General features: G+C 32.6%; 1 protein-coding gene across 2 annotated transcripts in view; it reads right to left on the bottom strand.

The window, feature by feature from the left end:
- The window catches only part of nAChRalpha1 (nicotinic acetylcholine receptor alpha1), a 201,845-nt gene that overhangs the window by 12,742 nt on the left and 174,373 nt on the right, over window positions 1–14,730 (bottom strand). For both annotated transcript variants that reach the window (XM_085208097.1, XM_085208096.1), the window contains 2 exons: window positions 7,381–7,425; window positions 392–501 (listed from right to left, as the gene is read on the bottom strand). In XM_085208097.1, the coding sequence (XP_085064223.1) occupies window positions 392–501; window positions 7,381–7,425 (155 nt within the window). The remainder of the gene's footprint in view (window positions 1–391; window positions 502–7,380; window positions 7,426–14,730) is intronic.

The following is a 14,730-nucleotide window of genomic DNA, read 5'->3' as shown; positions in this document are numbered from 1 at the left end:
AATAGGACAAGTAAAAGTTGAAATAGGAGAAGGCTTCTAGAAGTTTCTTTACTGTCAATAATTCCTAGTTATACTAAACCAGACAATTGTTAGCTTAAATTTTTAAGTTTATTCTCATTGTATTTTAAAAGTGTTAGATTATCCCCATTAATTTGTTTAAACTACTTTCTGAGAAATTGGCTTCGAGATTCACCATTCAGAACGCAATGCTTTCGGAATTTGGCGGAAAGTGGAGAACGCAATGAACAGAACGGAAGTGTCCTAATAAGAACAGAGTTTCTTAGGATTAGACTTGCAGGTTCCCTCTGCCTACCCTGCTATATGTTGGATAATGGAACGTGAAGCTAAAACAAGTAGCTGACTTAAATCAAAGTATTAAAGTTATATTTACTTGTTGTACAGCACGATATCCGGTAGCCATATATGTTCGGAAGGTACGTGCAGGGTTTCCACGCCGCCATAGTCGTCGGGGTTCCATTTCAGCTTGTAGTCGTTCCACTCCTGTATACAAAGTTTATAGTCAGAAACGAAAATATTTTTTTAAATGATATCAATATAATTATATGTATAATTTGGTGAAAATAATATAAAAGACAACATTTACATAGAACCTCAAAGAATACAGCTTCACGCTATCCATACATGGTGGAAATTCCTAAAGTACGAACGAAACGCTTTGACACTGCAGTCTTCAAACGCACAGTGAGAGAATGGAATCCTTGTCGGCGTCTGTATATAGCATCACCGTAGACCAACGGATTTCAGTAAGAAATGTGTTCTATGTATACTTTTAATACAATAAGTACGTATAAATAAAAAGTGTCAGTCTACAATTTTAAAATAATCGTGTTTTTCCATATGCATATAGTTATTTACATATTACCAAAAAATAAGCAAACAAGTTGTAAGTTTTTGTCGGTCTTTCTATTTGTCCGGGTAAATCTCTGGAACGGCTGAACCGATTTTTATGGGACTAGCGCTGACTGATAGAGGTGGTTGTTGAGCAACAATACAAGCTTATGCTAATGCAATGTTACTTATGCAGGAAATCCAATATTTGTCAAACGCGCATACTAGGTTACTACTAGGAACAATAGGTTCCCCCCTCTGCCTACTCTGCTATATGTGAGATACAACGTGACGCTGCGAAAAAAAGGTAATTATATATTTTATATAAGTAATAAATTAAAAATATCAGCTAACCTAAAAATTTCCATCTCATTTACATATACAGGAAGTTTATCAACCACAACCGAAGCATTTAAGCTCGAATGTCCTAAAGCCACATTCGTATATTTAAAAAGCGTTCTTAAAAGAGTTTTCGCTGGGGCCCAAATAAATCCGGTCTGTTGGCTTAGAGCCGTTAGCGTCGGAAATTGCGGGGCCTTATTAGATTCCGGCTCCGGGCGTCAATTGGGCTGGATGTAGGTGAAAATGGACTTGACTATTTTTTCTCTTGTAACCGTTTGGAATCTCTTGAACTATTTATATCTGTTTGATCTTTACTCTCTTTTTAAATAAAAGTAAAATTTATTATTTTTGTAATTTATGTTAAGGAAATAAAATCGGCGGTAAATAGGGAACAGAAGTGTCTTAATGGAAACGGAGTGTCTTAGCAGTGGGTTCCCAGGTTTTCTCTGTTTACCCTGCTGTGTGACAATTACCGTCGTGTAAAAAATTGCCTAATAATTCTCTTTTAAACTATGGAACTGTCCACAAATGAATGGTGCCTATTCAATACAGAATTTTTCAGCATTCTAAAACTGATCAAAAACAAACAACGTAATTAGCCCATTACAAGTAAAACGAATTCAGAGCGAAGCTCCTTAAAACACAACTGAATAGCTGCTTCATCATGAAACTCAATTATTATTTTGGCTAGCTTTGTACGTTAAATGAAATTACTGTTGGCAAAACTCAATTTAAATTTGACGACATGGCCTTAATTCGGGGGTGTCTTTGTAAATAACCACGTAGGTATGGCATAATGATAGATATATAATTGAATTACGCGCTCGATGTGGGGTTTAGTATTGTAATCCTGGTGTTACATATCGGTTGTGATGTAGAACGTGGTAAGGAATTTGTTAAAGACCACATGCCATTTGAATGTGGTAGTAGGTAATTGTAACGATATACAAATTACTAGATAAATGTATCAAACAGATAGAATGGAAATAAAAAAAATAACAATATAGATTTTATTGTTTACAATTTTATTTTTAGTGGTTTGAAAAAAAGAGACAAACGAGATCATGGAACATCTGGTGGTAAATGGTGGTCTTTAAATAAATATCTACAATAAGTGAGTAATAGCTGCTTATAACTCATGAACTACACATTTTACTTTCAAAATAATTTTACATTAATATGTAAGTTATTGATTAAAAAGAGGTCTAAAAACGAAAACACTCGTTTAACCGTATATAACTTAGTACAAACTCTAGACCGAAATATCTAACTAAACAGTATTTAAATAAAATAAACAAAACAAAACCTAACCCAAAAATACATTTTAATAAGCAAAAGAAACAAAAAGAAATATAAATATTCACTCATGAAGGACGAAGCGAAAAATCCTTTTATAAAGCCGGAACATTAGCTGGGGTAACGCACAAAGTTTGTCCAAAGTGTTGTTACGCTGTTCTCAAAAACAATTCCTACTATGAGACAAAGTAACGAAATAACATCGGATACGAATAAAACGCCAAATATAATCAAAGCTAGCTATCTAGAGGCCATCGTCTCATGGTGTGACTGTAAACGCACCGATTATGGGTTCGATTCCCATTTGATGGAATGAAATATTAAATATTATCTGGTAAACTAGCAAAACGCAGTATTGAATTTCCAAACCTAACAAGCTATGCCTCATAAATTCAGCGGAAAGTGGGAAGTCTGAACAATAAGTTCCCAGGTTCCCTCTATCTACCCTGCCATGTGCGGGATACAGGGTGAATATACAAAAATAATTATAATCAAAGGGGCAACAAATGTTGTTAGCTAAAACAAAAAAATGTTCCAAAGTTAGCTGCCGGCGACTCGCAAGAATTTTTAGAAGAATGCGTTTGAAACGAGCTGAACTCGTACTTCGTAAATGATTAAAACATTTCATTGTTTGCTTCGTTAGATACGCTTTTTAATTTTAGTAAAGTTTTGCGAGGAATATTCTAAGATCGTTTTTTATTAGAGAAGATTATCTCGATTGCGAACTTATATGAATAAAGTCTTTGAAATATGAGAATGACTTTTTCCACCTTTAAAATTTAGTTTATTGAGTGAAAGAAGTGTGATTTAAAAGCGTTAAGTACTGGCAAAGGACTTACAAGATAGATGTCAGAAGGCGAATATACCACAATGTACATATTGATATAGATAATTTAAGTTCACCATTTCGAAATAACATTGTCATTGAAATTGTTTTGATTTTCTCTTTCTCTCCTTAAAATTAAAACTAATTTAGAATATACATCAGGAAATATAATAAAACGTAAACAGACGCCGTCAATATCAGGTCACCAAAAATTATATCCCACACCCTTCACCAAAAATATCTTGGAGAAAATTGAGAAAACATCAAAAGATCGCTGTCAACTAAGTTCATATAAAATTCAATATCGACAGACCTACTTATAAAAACTTCACTAACGCTGTATCACGTAGGGCCTAGGGGTGAACGTCCAACTTTTCCATGGTACAAATTCCAAGATCTCCTATCTCCATCCATATATGAGTACGATAGGAAGGGCTTGCCCCTTTCATATCATAAATCATTGGGGACTTAACTTGCAGTTAACAGGTTTTTGAGTAACGACGTGCGAAGAAGAGATAACTGTTACGATATACCGTATATGAGTCGTGATACTAGAAAATAAAATATATATACTATGATATTATACATTGTCTTTGTTCCTCAGTCTATTATACAAAAAATAATATTCCTATTACTAGTAAGTAAAAAAAAATATATATTACAAAAATAGCATTTTTATATCAATTTATCTAATACTGAGATAATTCATTTTAAATAATTTATTTTACATAAAATAATGTAAATTTTATTTATAGAATAAGATGTAGGTACTAAAAGTTTTAGATTATGTCGAACAGGCAACCAGTAAAAGTGCAGGTCTTAATATAAGAAAATACAGTAAGCAGCAAAAACTATTAACAGACAGATGGATTAAGAATATTATTTTAAATAGTACTTTCAGGCTACGCTTAAAAACATCTACTAATGGAAATTGTCTAACTTCACCTGGCAGCGCATTCTGGGGTCTCACTGTTTTGACAGTAAAAGCGTCTCTGTAGCATTTCTAGGAGATTTTGATAAACGAAGGTAGAAGGATTGGAGAGAGTTGACCCCAAGAACTTAAATAGTTATTTGAGATACAAAGGAGTGACAGAATGGTGAAGGATTTTGTAAAGAAGAGTGAGAGAGTAAGTGACAGAAATTTAGTTATACTTTACAATTTACATATTTAAAGCTAATTTAACCATAAAATTATTAATATGAAAATTATTAATATGAAATACATTAATATTTGTCATACTTCGCCTTTGTTTTCGTATGTTATCATCTTGACACACCCTTTAAATCACGCCCCAACACTATCGTAGGACAAGTTTCCGACCAGCATATAAGTTGTTGTCGTCATAATAAAAATGTTATGATCGCGGAGCCCTACTTTATGATTTATTTATTCAGCCTTCTTTAGTTCGAGAATCTGCAGAATATATCTTTTTTGTAATAAAATGGTAATCCAATACATAAGGCAACTCAAAAGGTAAAAACAAACCAAAGTTTTCATCCCAAAAGGGAAAAACACGACGAAAATTATACTCGACTTCAACTAAATTCAAAGTACACTTACGGATAATACTTGTAAAGTAAATAGTCAAGTTTATGGAATCACTTAAATATTGTACTGAACTGGCTAAATAAGTAAATGTATTCATAGGTTTTGTAATTTTATATATTTTTTTATTAAATACTAGCGACCTGCTCGCGGCTTCGCCCGCCTTAACTACTGAATTATTCATATAATGTATGTTTGCAAAGCACTTAAGATAATGTGAAAATTAATTAAACCCTAATGCAACCCGCATTTTCGTAATTCCAATAAGGATTTTCCAATTGTTTTAAAATAAACACAAATAAATAACACAATCTAAATCTTCTTCGCTGAGGCAGGCGGGTTTTTTTTTGAGCTTGTGGTTAATGCTGTTAAAACAGCGACACCGGTTGGGTAGGCACTACGTGGCTGCCTATGAGGAAAATTAAATAGAATGCATCGGCCGGGAATCGAACCCGGGCCGCCCGCGTGGCAGGCGAGCATTTTACCACTGAACCACCGATGACTGCTCATGACGCGCTTGTATAAGCAAAACGTCGCGGGGCGCGTTTCGCAGCAAGGATGTTTTGATATTGTAACAACTTCTAAAGTACTTATTAAAATGAAAAACAGTAAAAGACAGTTTTGATCTACATTAAATGGTCAACGTAACTAATATACTTATTTATATGCTGAGAGTAAGGGATAAGTGAAACTTGACTCGATTCAGCTGATGTGTAAACGGCGTGATGTGTTAACAATTAAATGCGTTTTTCTCTAAAACTATTCACAATTTCGAAATAGTGTAAAAAGCAAATTTTATCTTCGTTTAACGTAGAAATTTAATAAAGTATTTTAAAGGATAAGGATTAATACCATTATGGAAAAATATCCCTCACAATCAAAAATATTTTGAAATTACAATTTTTAGACAGAAATATGATCACTACACGTTATCCTTAAAAAAATCAAATATGCTCTCGCGGACTTTTTTGTAGATCTTATTAAGAGGAACAATACTCCAGTACATTTTTTTCATGTAGTACTTACCATTAAAGCAGCGCATGCGCGAAAGTGTCTCAACAGGTAGGACTTTATACACATTTATCGTATTTATGGTAATTTACATTAGAATGTACAAATAATAAACTATATATAAACCTTCCCTGAAAAATACTCGACCTAATGGTGAAAACCACATCAAAATCCGTTGGGTGGTTTAGAAGAAGAAGAGTTAGAAAGTTCAGACAGACACGAAAAGCGACTTTGTTTTATAAGATATAGGATTGGTATAATTTTTTTATTTTGTCTTACCATTTGGGAGGCCAGTCGTAGCGCAGGGGTGCAAATGCTACAGATAGTGGGTTCGATTCTCACTCAAAGAAATAAAAATAACAATTCAAAGAAAAGTGGGAAAAGTCTTAATGAAATCGGAGTATATTAACACTAGGTTTCCAGGTATCCTGTGCCTACCCTGCTATGTGCACAGTGGGAAACTAAAACACATTTGTTAGCTATCATAGTTATAACCACAGTAAATATGGCAATCACGTCTTTCTTCACCTTTTGGACCTCATATTGCTTCCATTGTATATATTTCTTGCCGACACCAACCCCGCATCGATCCCACTCTTCCAAACATAAAGGAAATAAATTACAAATTTTCCAAATCCCCTCCTTAAAAATAGTATCCGCTACCATTTGACATTTATATGTGACAAAAGCTTTCAAAGATTTCTTTCTCTAGCAGAACAAAGGCAGTAAACGGACGCGTACAAAGACTATTAGTCACGTTAGAAGTTGACAAGCGCTGAGAGAAAGGACGTCTTCTTTCTACGTCGATTCCCGAATGGCCACTATCATTTGTTGAGGACGTGACTTGACGAAGTGATTCATATTCACGTTGGGTTTTTGGAATTCTGGACTGGTGGTGGAGAACGGTTAAACTACAAATTGCACTACTTTGCTGGTAGGTGAAAATGGGTATTCTTAAATTTGTTTAATATTTTTCATGTCAAAAATCTAGTTTTACAGATTATAATTTATTTTTTGTTAGTTTCATATTGTATTCCGCATAAATATCCATCCCGCGGGACTTTTGGGCTAAATAACTGCTCCGTAACCCCCTCTACCTTTTAGTGAAAGTCTCATTAAATGGGTTTAGCTTTTTCAAAGATTAGCCCGGATAAACAGAAACACACACATATTTTAAAATTGTTTCTTTAATTATATTTTTGTATCCAAGAAATTCAAAGGGCGCAGGACCGGACGGAGTGGCGAGCATTGGGGGAGGCCTATGTCCAGCAGTGGACCTTAAAAGGCTGATGGATGGATCCAAGAAATAAAAACACGATTATTTTGTTAAATTACGTACTGACACTTCAATTTTCTTTACATGTACATACATATATGTAATAGTTTAAGTAGAATCGAAATATTCTAGTAGAGGTATTAAATTTAAGTCATCTCTTTCACTTTTACCATAAAAAGGCAAAATAAAATATCTTTATAATTTTATAAAACTAAAATGTTGCTAATTACTCACCTGTTCCACCCACACATTCGTTGTCATGATTTGATTCTTAAGATTCTGTAAAGAAGAAAATTTAATTGGTTAGTATGTAATCTTATAGAAATATAGTATAATAAAGTATTTTGATTTTTTATTCGATAAGATGCTGTCGTGGCACAGTGGAATGTATAACTGTAATAGTTATGGGTTCGACGCCAACTGAAGAATTATATTTAAGCAATTTCCGCCACCCAACAATATCACAAAACTTTTTGGAAAATGAAAAACTGACGGTTTTAACACCAGTTTCTTGTAATGCTGGCAATATAGCTATTGAGAAAAGATGGGAAAAGAAAAGAAGTCTTTTCAGATTAGTCCAAACCTGGTAGATAAGATGTCGACGATAGATAAAATTACTGCAGTTACCATATAACTTTGGCTGCAGGTTTCTCGTTCTCTAGGGAATTATCAAGCTGCTACGTGCTTCTCGTGTCTTAGACGAAATCTATGTTTTTGAAAATTAAGATGTTCCTAGAACCATATAGGAATATAAAATATTATATTTCGATCTTCTATTGTTATTATTATTTTTTTAATTCAACAAATATAATATAAACATAAATATTATTATTATACATAACAAATTTAAACCATACGAATCCATTAACCTAAGCCAGTATAAGATCACATCGACATAAGGAAGCATTAAAAAATCCAATTGGAAATAAGAGGAGAGGTATTCCAACCACTTTCCCTACAATACCAATTTAATAAAAATCAGACCGGCGAGGCGAGGCGGGGCGGGGCGGGGCTGGAATGCAATTTTATCAGATCCGAAGTGTGAAGACTTTGGTGGAATTAAAGTTAAAGGAATTCGTGAGTTTCTTAGCGAGTTCGAAATACTTTTGGTACTGAGTAATGGACGAAATACTATTTTGTTTTGTTCAATTGTTGGTGAAATTGGCTTTGGTTTTAGTTGTTTAGAGGAATTCTTTTTGGATTTTTTAAAATTTATATATAAATTAAGAAGGAACGAATTCTCATTGACACGCTTTCCACGCATTTAAAAAAATATAAGTATGATTTGTAAGAAAATTCTTTGTCATTTTTTTTTTCTCTTTAATTTGTACAAAAAGAATACCGTCGTCATAGCATTAATAATAAATAATAATAAACTCCCACATCACCGACTTTTAATTTTTTTTTTTACATTTTTGAGGAATATATCATTTTCATTTTAATTACTTGTGATTATAAATAAACTGCGAAAAAAATAATTATATCAACAGGAAGTAATTCAAATTAATATTTTTTCCTGTAATTAAACGCGGGCTATTAGAATGATTTCAATAAATGTTCTATAAAGAATTTTATAAATTCATTTATTTTATTAATATAAATAGTATTAATTATATATTTTTATCAATAAAATATGGTATTAATTGAATTTGAAGTACTTTATAGTATAGAATAGTAGTATCTTTTATTCCATGATATTACTATAATAGTGCTTATCACTTTTAAACTCATTCTATAGTCAATTATAAAGTTTAATGAGCTTGCTCTGCACCCTTTGTTCATTTAAGCTAGTAAAATGTAAATGGAAATAAATATATTATGCTCAGTCATCTAGTAGAGTATGAAATATTATATTTTTTTTATAATCTAAATTAGAATAGAGGTTATAGATTTTTCCTTTTAATTCTTATTAATTTGGTTCAGTTTTTACTATGAAGTGAACAGAAAAATGACGATTTTCACAGTTTGTCGTTGAGTTGCCTTGTTGCCAGAGCATATTAGTGAAAAGCCAGAAAACATTAATAAATAATAATGCATTCCCCTAATTGGGAATCGAGCCTACAACCATCGCGTTTACAATCACACGCCTGCACCACTGTGCTACAACATACATACATAATATTTACATTAATTTCTAACAAAATAAACTCGGTAAGCGATTAAAGCGAGTCACTAAAATAACTTTCGTTGGCACTGACCCCCGCCTGATCCAATTATAAAGTTTAATTACTCATCAGAGTAGATTGTAGGTGCCTGTCACGCCCGAATGGTGTTACTTCGGACACTATGTTTTCTGTACTTACACTTATATCTATACAGTTACTTAACGAACTTTTAATATATTGTAGGCAAATGTAAATTATCATTATTATTTTAGCTACACGCCGTGTTCCGTACAGAATAGCTAAGGGGAACCTGGGAATCTAGAGTTCACTCTCTTTTCATTAGGGCACATTGGTTATCCTCTTTGCACCGAATTCTGGAGGCATTACGTGTTGAGTGATGAATACTATAAATAAATAATGAATTTTTAATATTGACTAGCCTTCATTTATAATAGAAATAAATAATAGAAATTTAAATTTTAAACTACAACAGATACAAATACAAATTGCACAAATCTCTACGAGAACGGTACAAGTCACAGGAGTTTATTGACGTTGACAAATTACTTTCCGCAAAAAGTAATATAGAAGCAAAATATTCTATTTTACCTGTTTCTTTAAGTTTTTTTTTTCGCAAATCATCTGTTTTTATTATCTACACTGTTTTTGGATATATAGGGATGTAATAATAGAATGATTAGATTATATTTTTTGTAGGTGTAGGCAGTATTTTAACTAGAAATCTTTTTAGGTCCCCAGGTTCCAAAAACTCAATAGAGTGCATGTATCTAGGGATTGTTAACAAAAATATTAAAATTATTAGTTGTACCCTGTATCCTGCATATACCGAGGTAGGTAGAGAAACCCTGGGAACCAATTGTTCAGATTCTTAAACTCTTCCATTCCTCACTACTGCCTTTTTATGTAAAAAACAACATTTACTGGAACACATATCTGTTCAGAGAGAGGCTCATATTTTTTTAGCTTTATGCTATATACCGTGAATGAGTTAAAACACTCCATTCCCTACTTTTAGCCGAATTTTATCTTTTTTTTGAGCCGAATAGACAAAACAAAAGACAATAATTTTCCTAAGCATTAATTACAATATAATGTATCACATAAAAAGTCTTAAGGAAAAATTTTGTATTCAAAATTTCGTTCCTAATTAATTCGTAATTAGCTTTCAACGTTATAAATAAGCTTTTTGTGTTGTAACGTTATTTTAGATGTTTCCTTATTTTGAATTAAAATTGATATTAAATATATTTAGAGCAATATTTTTAATTGGTGTAGCGTCGTAGAGCCTGACTGTAAACACAGATGTGGGTTCAATTTCCACTCGGGAGAATGATTTGTTTTCATTTTATAACAAAACAAAGAGAGAGAGCGTTGAGTTTCGCCACTCAACTGGCAAAGTCTTGAAAATGGGAAAAGGAAGAGAACGGAGGGGCTTAACACTAGTTTATCATGTACCTAAAGCTAATTTTCTGCATGTAAAGCTAAAAACACCATCGTATTTACTCAGGCATATCTTCATAGAAGCCAACAGTTATTTTTCGTGTTTTACCAAGAAACGAGAGAGATACCAAGTAATAAATCATTTCGGTTCCCTTTCGTTCATATTATAACACTGCTTGTGGCTGAACACGACTCCACAACCGATATCAGACAGGACAAGATGAATGAGGATCTTCCGAATATAAAAGAATTTTTAAACTTACTAAAATATTATTTTTAATATTAAAATTAATAGTTAATATGCGCGTATGCAACGCGCTAGAATTAAATTGAGAGAAATGTTTTAAAATAATTGTCGCTTTCCTGCTCTAAAAAACAAAGAGCGCGGCGTTAGGTTCCGCGGATCCATTTTCTACTTTCTGAATCTGTACGTAAGTGGAGTGAATATTAAGAAAAAATATCTTGTTTTCATCACATAAAATTATTAAATACAATCTTGCAATACAATGAAAATTTCATAGAAAACGTATAAAATATAATAATCTCGATGTAACCCGATAAAACGTTTCTTACTTATACAACGTACGCGAAAACTAAAATAAAAAAACACGTATAAATGTAAAATCTTGAAAGAGCCTTAATTACTTATTCTATGTTCCCTTTATAATATCTGTTCAAAAGCCTACGCTTGGGAAGTATGCAGGTACGTATAATATAGTATAGAATGAAACAAGTGACAGAAACTTTGCTGGGGGAAGTTGAATATGAATATATGCGGCGTTCATTATTAGTGACCTCATAATTAGATCCTCGTTGGCGTAATTTATAAGAGATAGCGGAAAAAGATGGTGAGTTTTTTATTTTAATCTCGGACTTTTTTTGTATATATGTTTCTGGTTGATTTAAATTATGTATATTATGTAACATTGAGTGTTAAATATTCTATAAAAAAATAAATGCAAAGAATTTAAAGCATTTGTAAATAGGTTTCATTTTATTTTCTCATAAAAACCTTTTAAAAAGATAGAAATGAACATATTACTTGGAATGTAATTTTACGTCACAATTACATCGAAATAATAAAAGAAATATTTAATTTTTTTTCAGTATAGTACAAGGACCAGCTTACGTTGAAGGCCAACTTGAACTTTTCTGCGTTCTGAAGTTGTGAACAAAAAGCATTTTTAAAGAACGCCTTTTCCCATTCATCGAGGTCCTGTATTATCACAGATTAGGCAAAATTTCTAAGTATATTTAAAAAAATATATTATCTATAGTATTTTAGACATAAAACCATAGATTATAAAAAAGTGTCACAGAATAGCGATCATTAGCTAATCTCGAGTAACCCCGCTCCCTCTTGCCAAATGAGCCGCCACTCTAATGAGGTCTTACGCAGCATTACGTAACAGAATTCCATTATCCTACCACAAAGCTGCCATAAATCAAGGGGGGGCACTAAAGTTGACGTCTTTTTTAATAACAATGCCTGCCATGTCATCTTTTGTCCTGTTATCGCAAACAAGCGGAAATAAAAAACTCGGAACGATCTTTTTGGTAATGTTTTTGTGTTCTTTCGTCTTTATTCGTAATGTGAATCCGATATGTCGGATTTGGGGTTTATTATTTTTGTGCATAATTACTTAGGGTTAAGACACTACGTTCTCCACTTTCCGCTCAAATTTGAGTCAGAGTTTAGTGTTTGATCGACTCAATGCTGCGCTTTCTGTTCTTATCAGAGCGAGGAAATAAAAAATATTATTTTACACCGAGTGAGAATTGAACCTACAATCGTGACGAGGGCTTAAAGAAATATTTATATTTATTCACCATCTCCATTAATTAATATCCCAAAAGATATAGTCGAAGGTGTGATAGAAAAAAAACACAAAAAGTTCGTTCGACATAATTGTTATATTGTAATATAAAAATAATAGTGTTTCTTCAATAATAATGAAGACAATTATAACGGGCTCAGGTCCATCAACTTTATTGTAGTCCACATAATACATGGATTATATTATTAGTCCTTGATTGAGTGTTCGTCCAATAATAACCACTTGGTGAGCTTTAGGCTATTGTCATCATATATATATACATACTAGCGGACGCGCGCAGCTTCGCTTCCTTATTTAGGGGTGAATCCTAATAAACTACGAAACATGTGAATGAAAGATTTTTAAGAGTCAAAATTTAAAATTTTATAAAAATCGATGGCGATTTAAAGATATTTCCATACAAAATTTCAACCCCTTAATTGCACGTTTAGGGGGTGAATTCTAGAAAACCATGAAACACATGTTCAATTAAATATTTTTAAGAGTCTAAATTTCAAATTTTATAATAATCGGTGGCGTTTTAAAGATTTTTCCATACACACTTTCAACCCCTTATTTGCACCCTTAGGGGAAGAATTCTAGAAAACGATGAAACACGTGTTCAATTAAATACTTTTAACAAACTAAATTTCAAATTTTATAAATATCGGTGCTGATTTTAATTTGTTTTCATACAAACTTTCAACCCCTATTTCACCCCTTTAGGGTTAAAATTTTTCAAAATCCCTTCTTAGTGGATGTCCAGATTACGAATGCAAACATCTGTCTAAATTCCACGTTTCTACGCACAGCGGTTACGGCTGTGCGTGCGTCTTACCTCAGTCAGTGAGGACAAGTCCTTTTATATATATAGATTATATATCTTGTAATATTACCGTGTTATCTTAGGATTTAGATTAGAATCGTCTGAGTGTTTGTGATTTCGATTTTTAATCCGACACATATCTAGAGAGAAATGCCTGCGAAATTCGGTGAATATATTTACTTTTTATTATAGTATTTAATTTTATAATGAAGAAACAACTTCTAAATTAATGATTAATTACAACGTTTTTCAATGATTTAGCAAATTTCTATCATTATTATTATATTATGATGAAACTATAAAATTGTTTTGTCTCTTTACATGATCTAAATCATAAATTACTCATTATGAATCACTTAACATTAACAAGTAATTACTAAGGAAATCTACTCTTGCTACTATATGTTATATAGTTTTTTTTATTTTTGCACACATTCTTATTATCGATTCTTAGTGTGAATCAAATGTGATAGGGTGAAATTTTTTGTCGAAATATTTTTTACTATAGACAACGCACTTAAAACAGATTTAAGCGGACAGAGGTGAAGAACGGAGTGTCTTAACTCCTGTCCTAGATTCAATCTCCAGTCGAAATGATTAGATTAAAAAGATTTTCATTTCTACTCTCTGGTGTACAAATCACGGAGTTGAAATACACCACTCGACCTAGTTTATTGGATGGACATTGAGGCATGAAGGTTCCAATTGCCTACTGATATACGGGAAAAAGCGTGAAAAAAGCTAAACGTGATAAAAAACCAAAAAAAATTATCATTCATCTACCCTCCAAGGTCAGAACGAAAAAAATTTCCTTCCTAAAAGGCCATAAGCGTTTAGATTGTTACAATTTTTTTTGCGTAAGACATGTAAATGTGAGTGACACGAGGACGTCGCGTTCGCGACGATCAATAAAGTGTGTTTGCCAGAGTTCTTGTGGAACTTGGAAATTGTATTAAATATATTGACGCTTCTCATACGTTAAGGGTGGATTCGGTAATTTTATTTGCTGTATCTTATTTGATTTAGTTTGGCATATATATGTTTGTGTTGATATTATTCTATTCTTAGTTTTCTTTAAGGCCAAGTCGCGCAAAACAAAAGGTAGGAGGATAGGTACCTGAGGGCCTGGTGTAAAGGCTCTCCATTTGCATTAAGACACTTCCGTTCCTCACTTTCCGCCCAATCTTTGGAGGCATTGCATGTTGAGTAGCGGAACTCAACCTCGCACTTTTGCCTCGACACTGGAGCGAAGAAATGGAAATATAAATACTTTGTGCCCCTGTTTGTTTACCAGAGATATATAAGTATTTGTAAAATTATACTACGTCTTAATTTGAATCTTAAAGGCTGGTATTTTATAAATATACTGGCATCA

The sequence above is a fragment of the Heliconius melpomene genome, chromosome 4 (genome assembly GCF_056956725.1).
Source record: "Heliconius melpomene rosina isolate 202511_hmr_F chromosome 4, ASM5695672v1, whole genome shotgun sequence".
NCBI lineage: Eukaryota > Metazoa > Arthropoda > Insecta > Lepidoptera > Nymphalidae > Heliconius > Heliconius melpomene.
The sequence above is the reverse complement of the archived record's forward strand: the minus strand, read 5'-3'. Positions and strand labels throughout refer to the sequence as shown.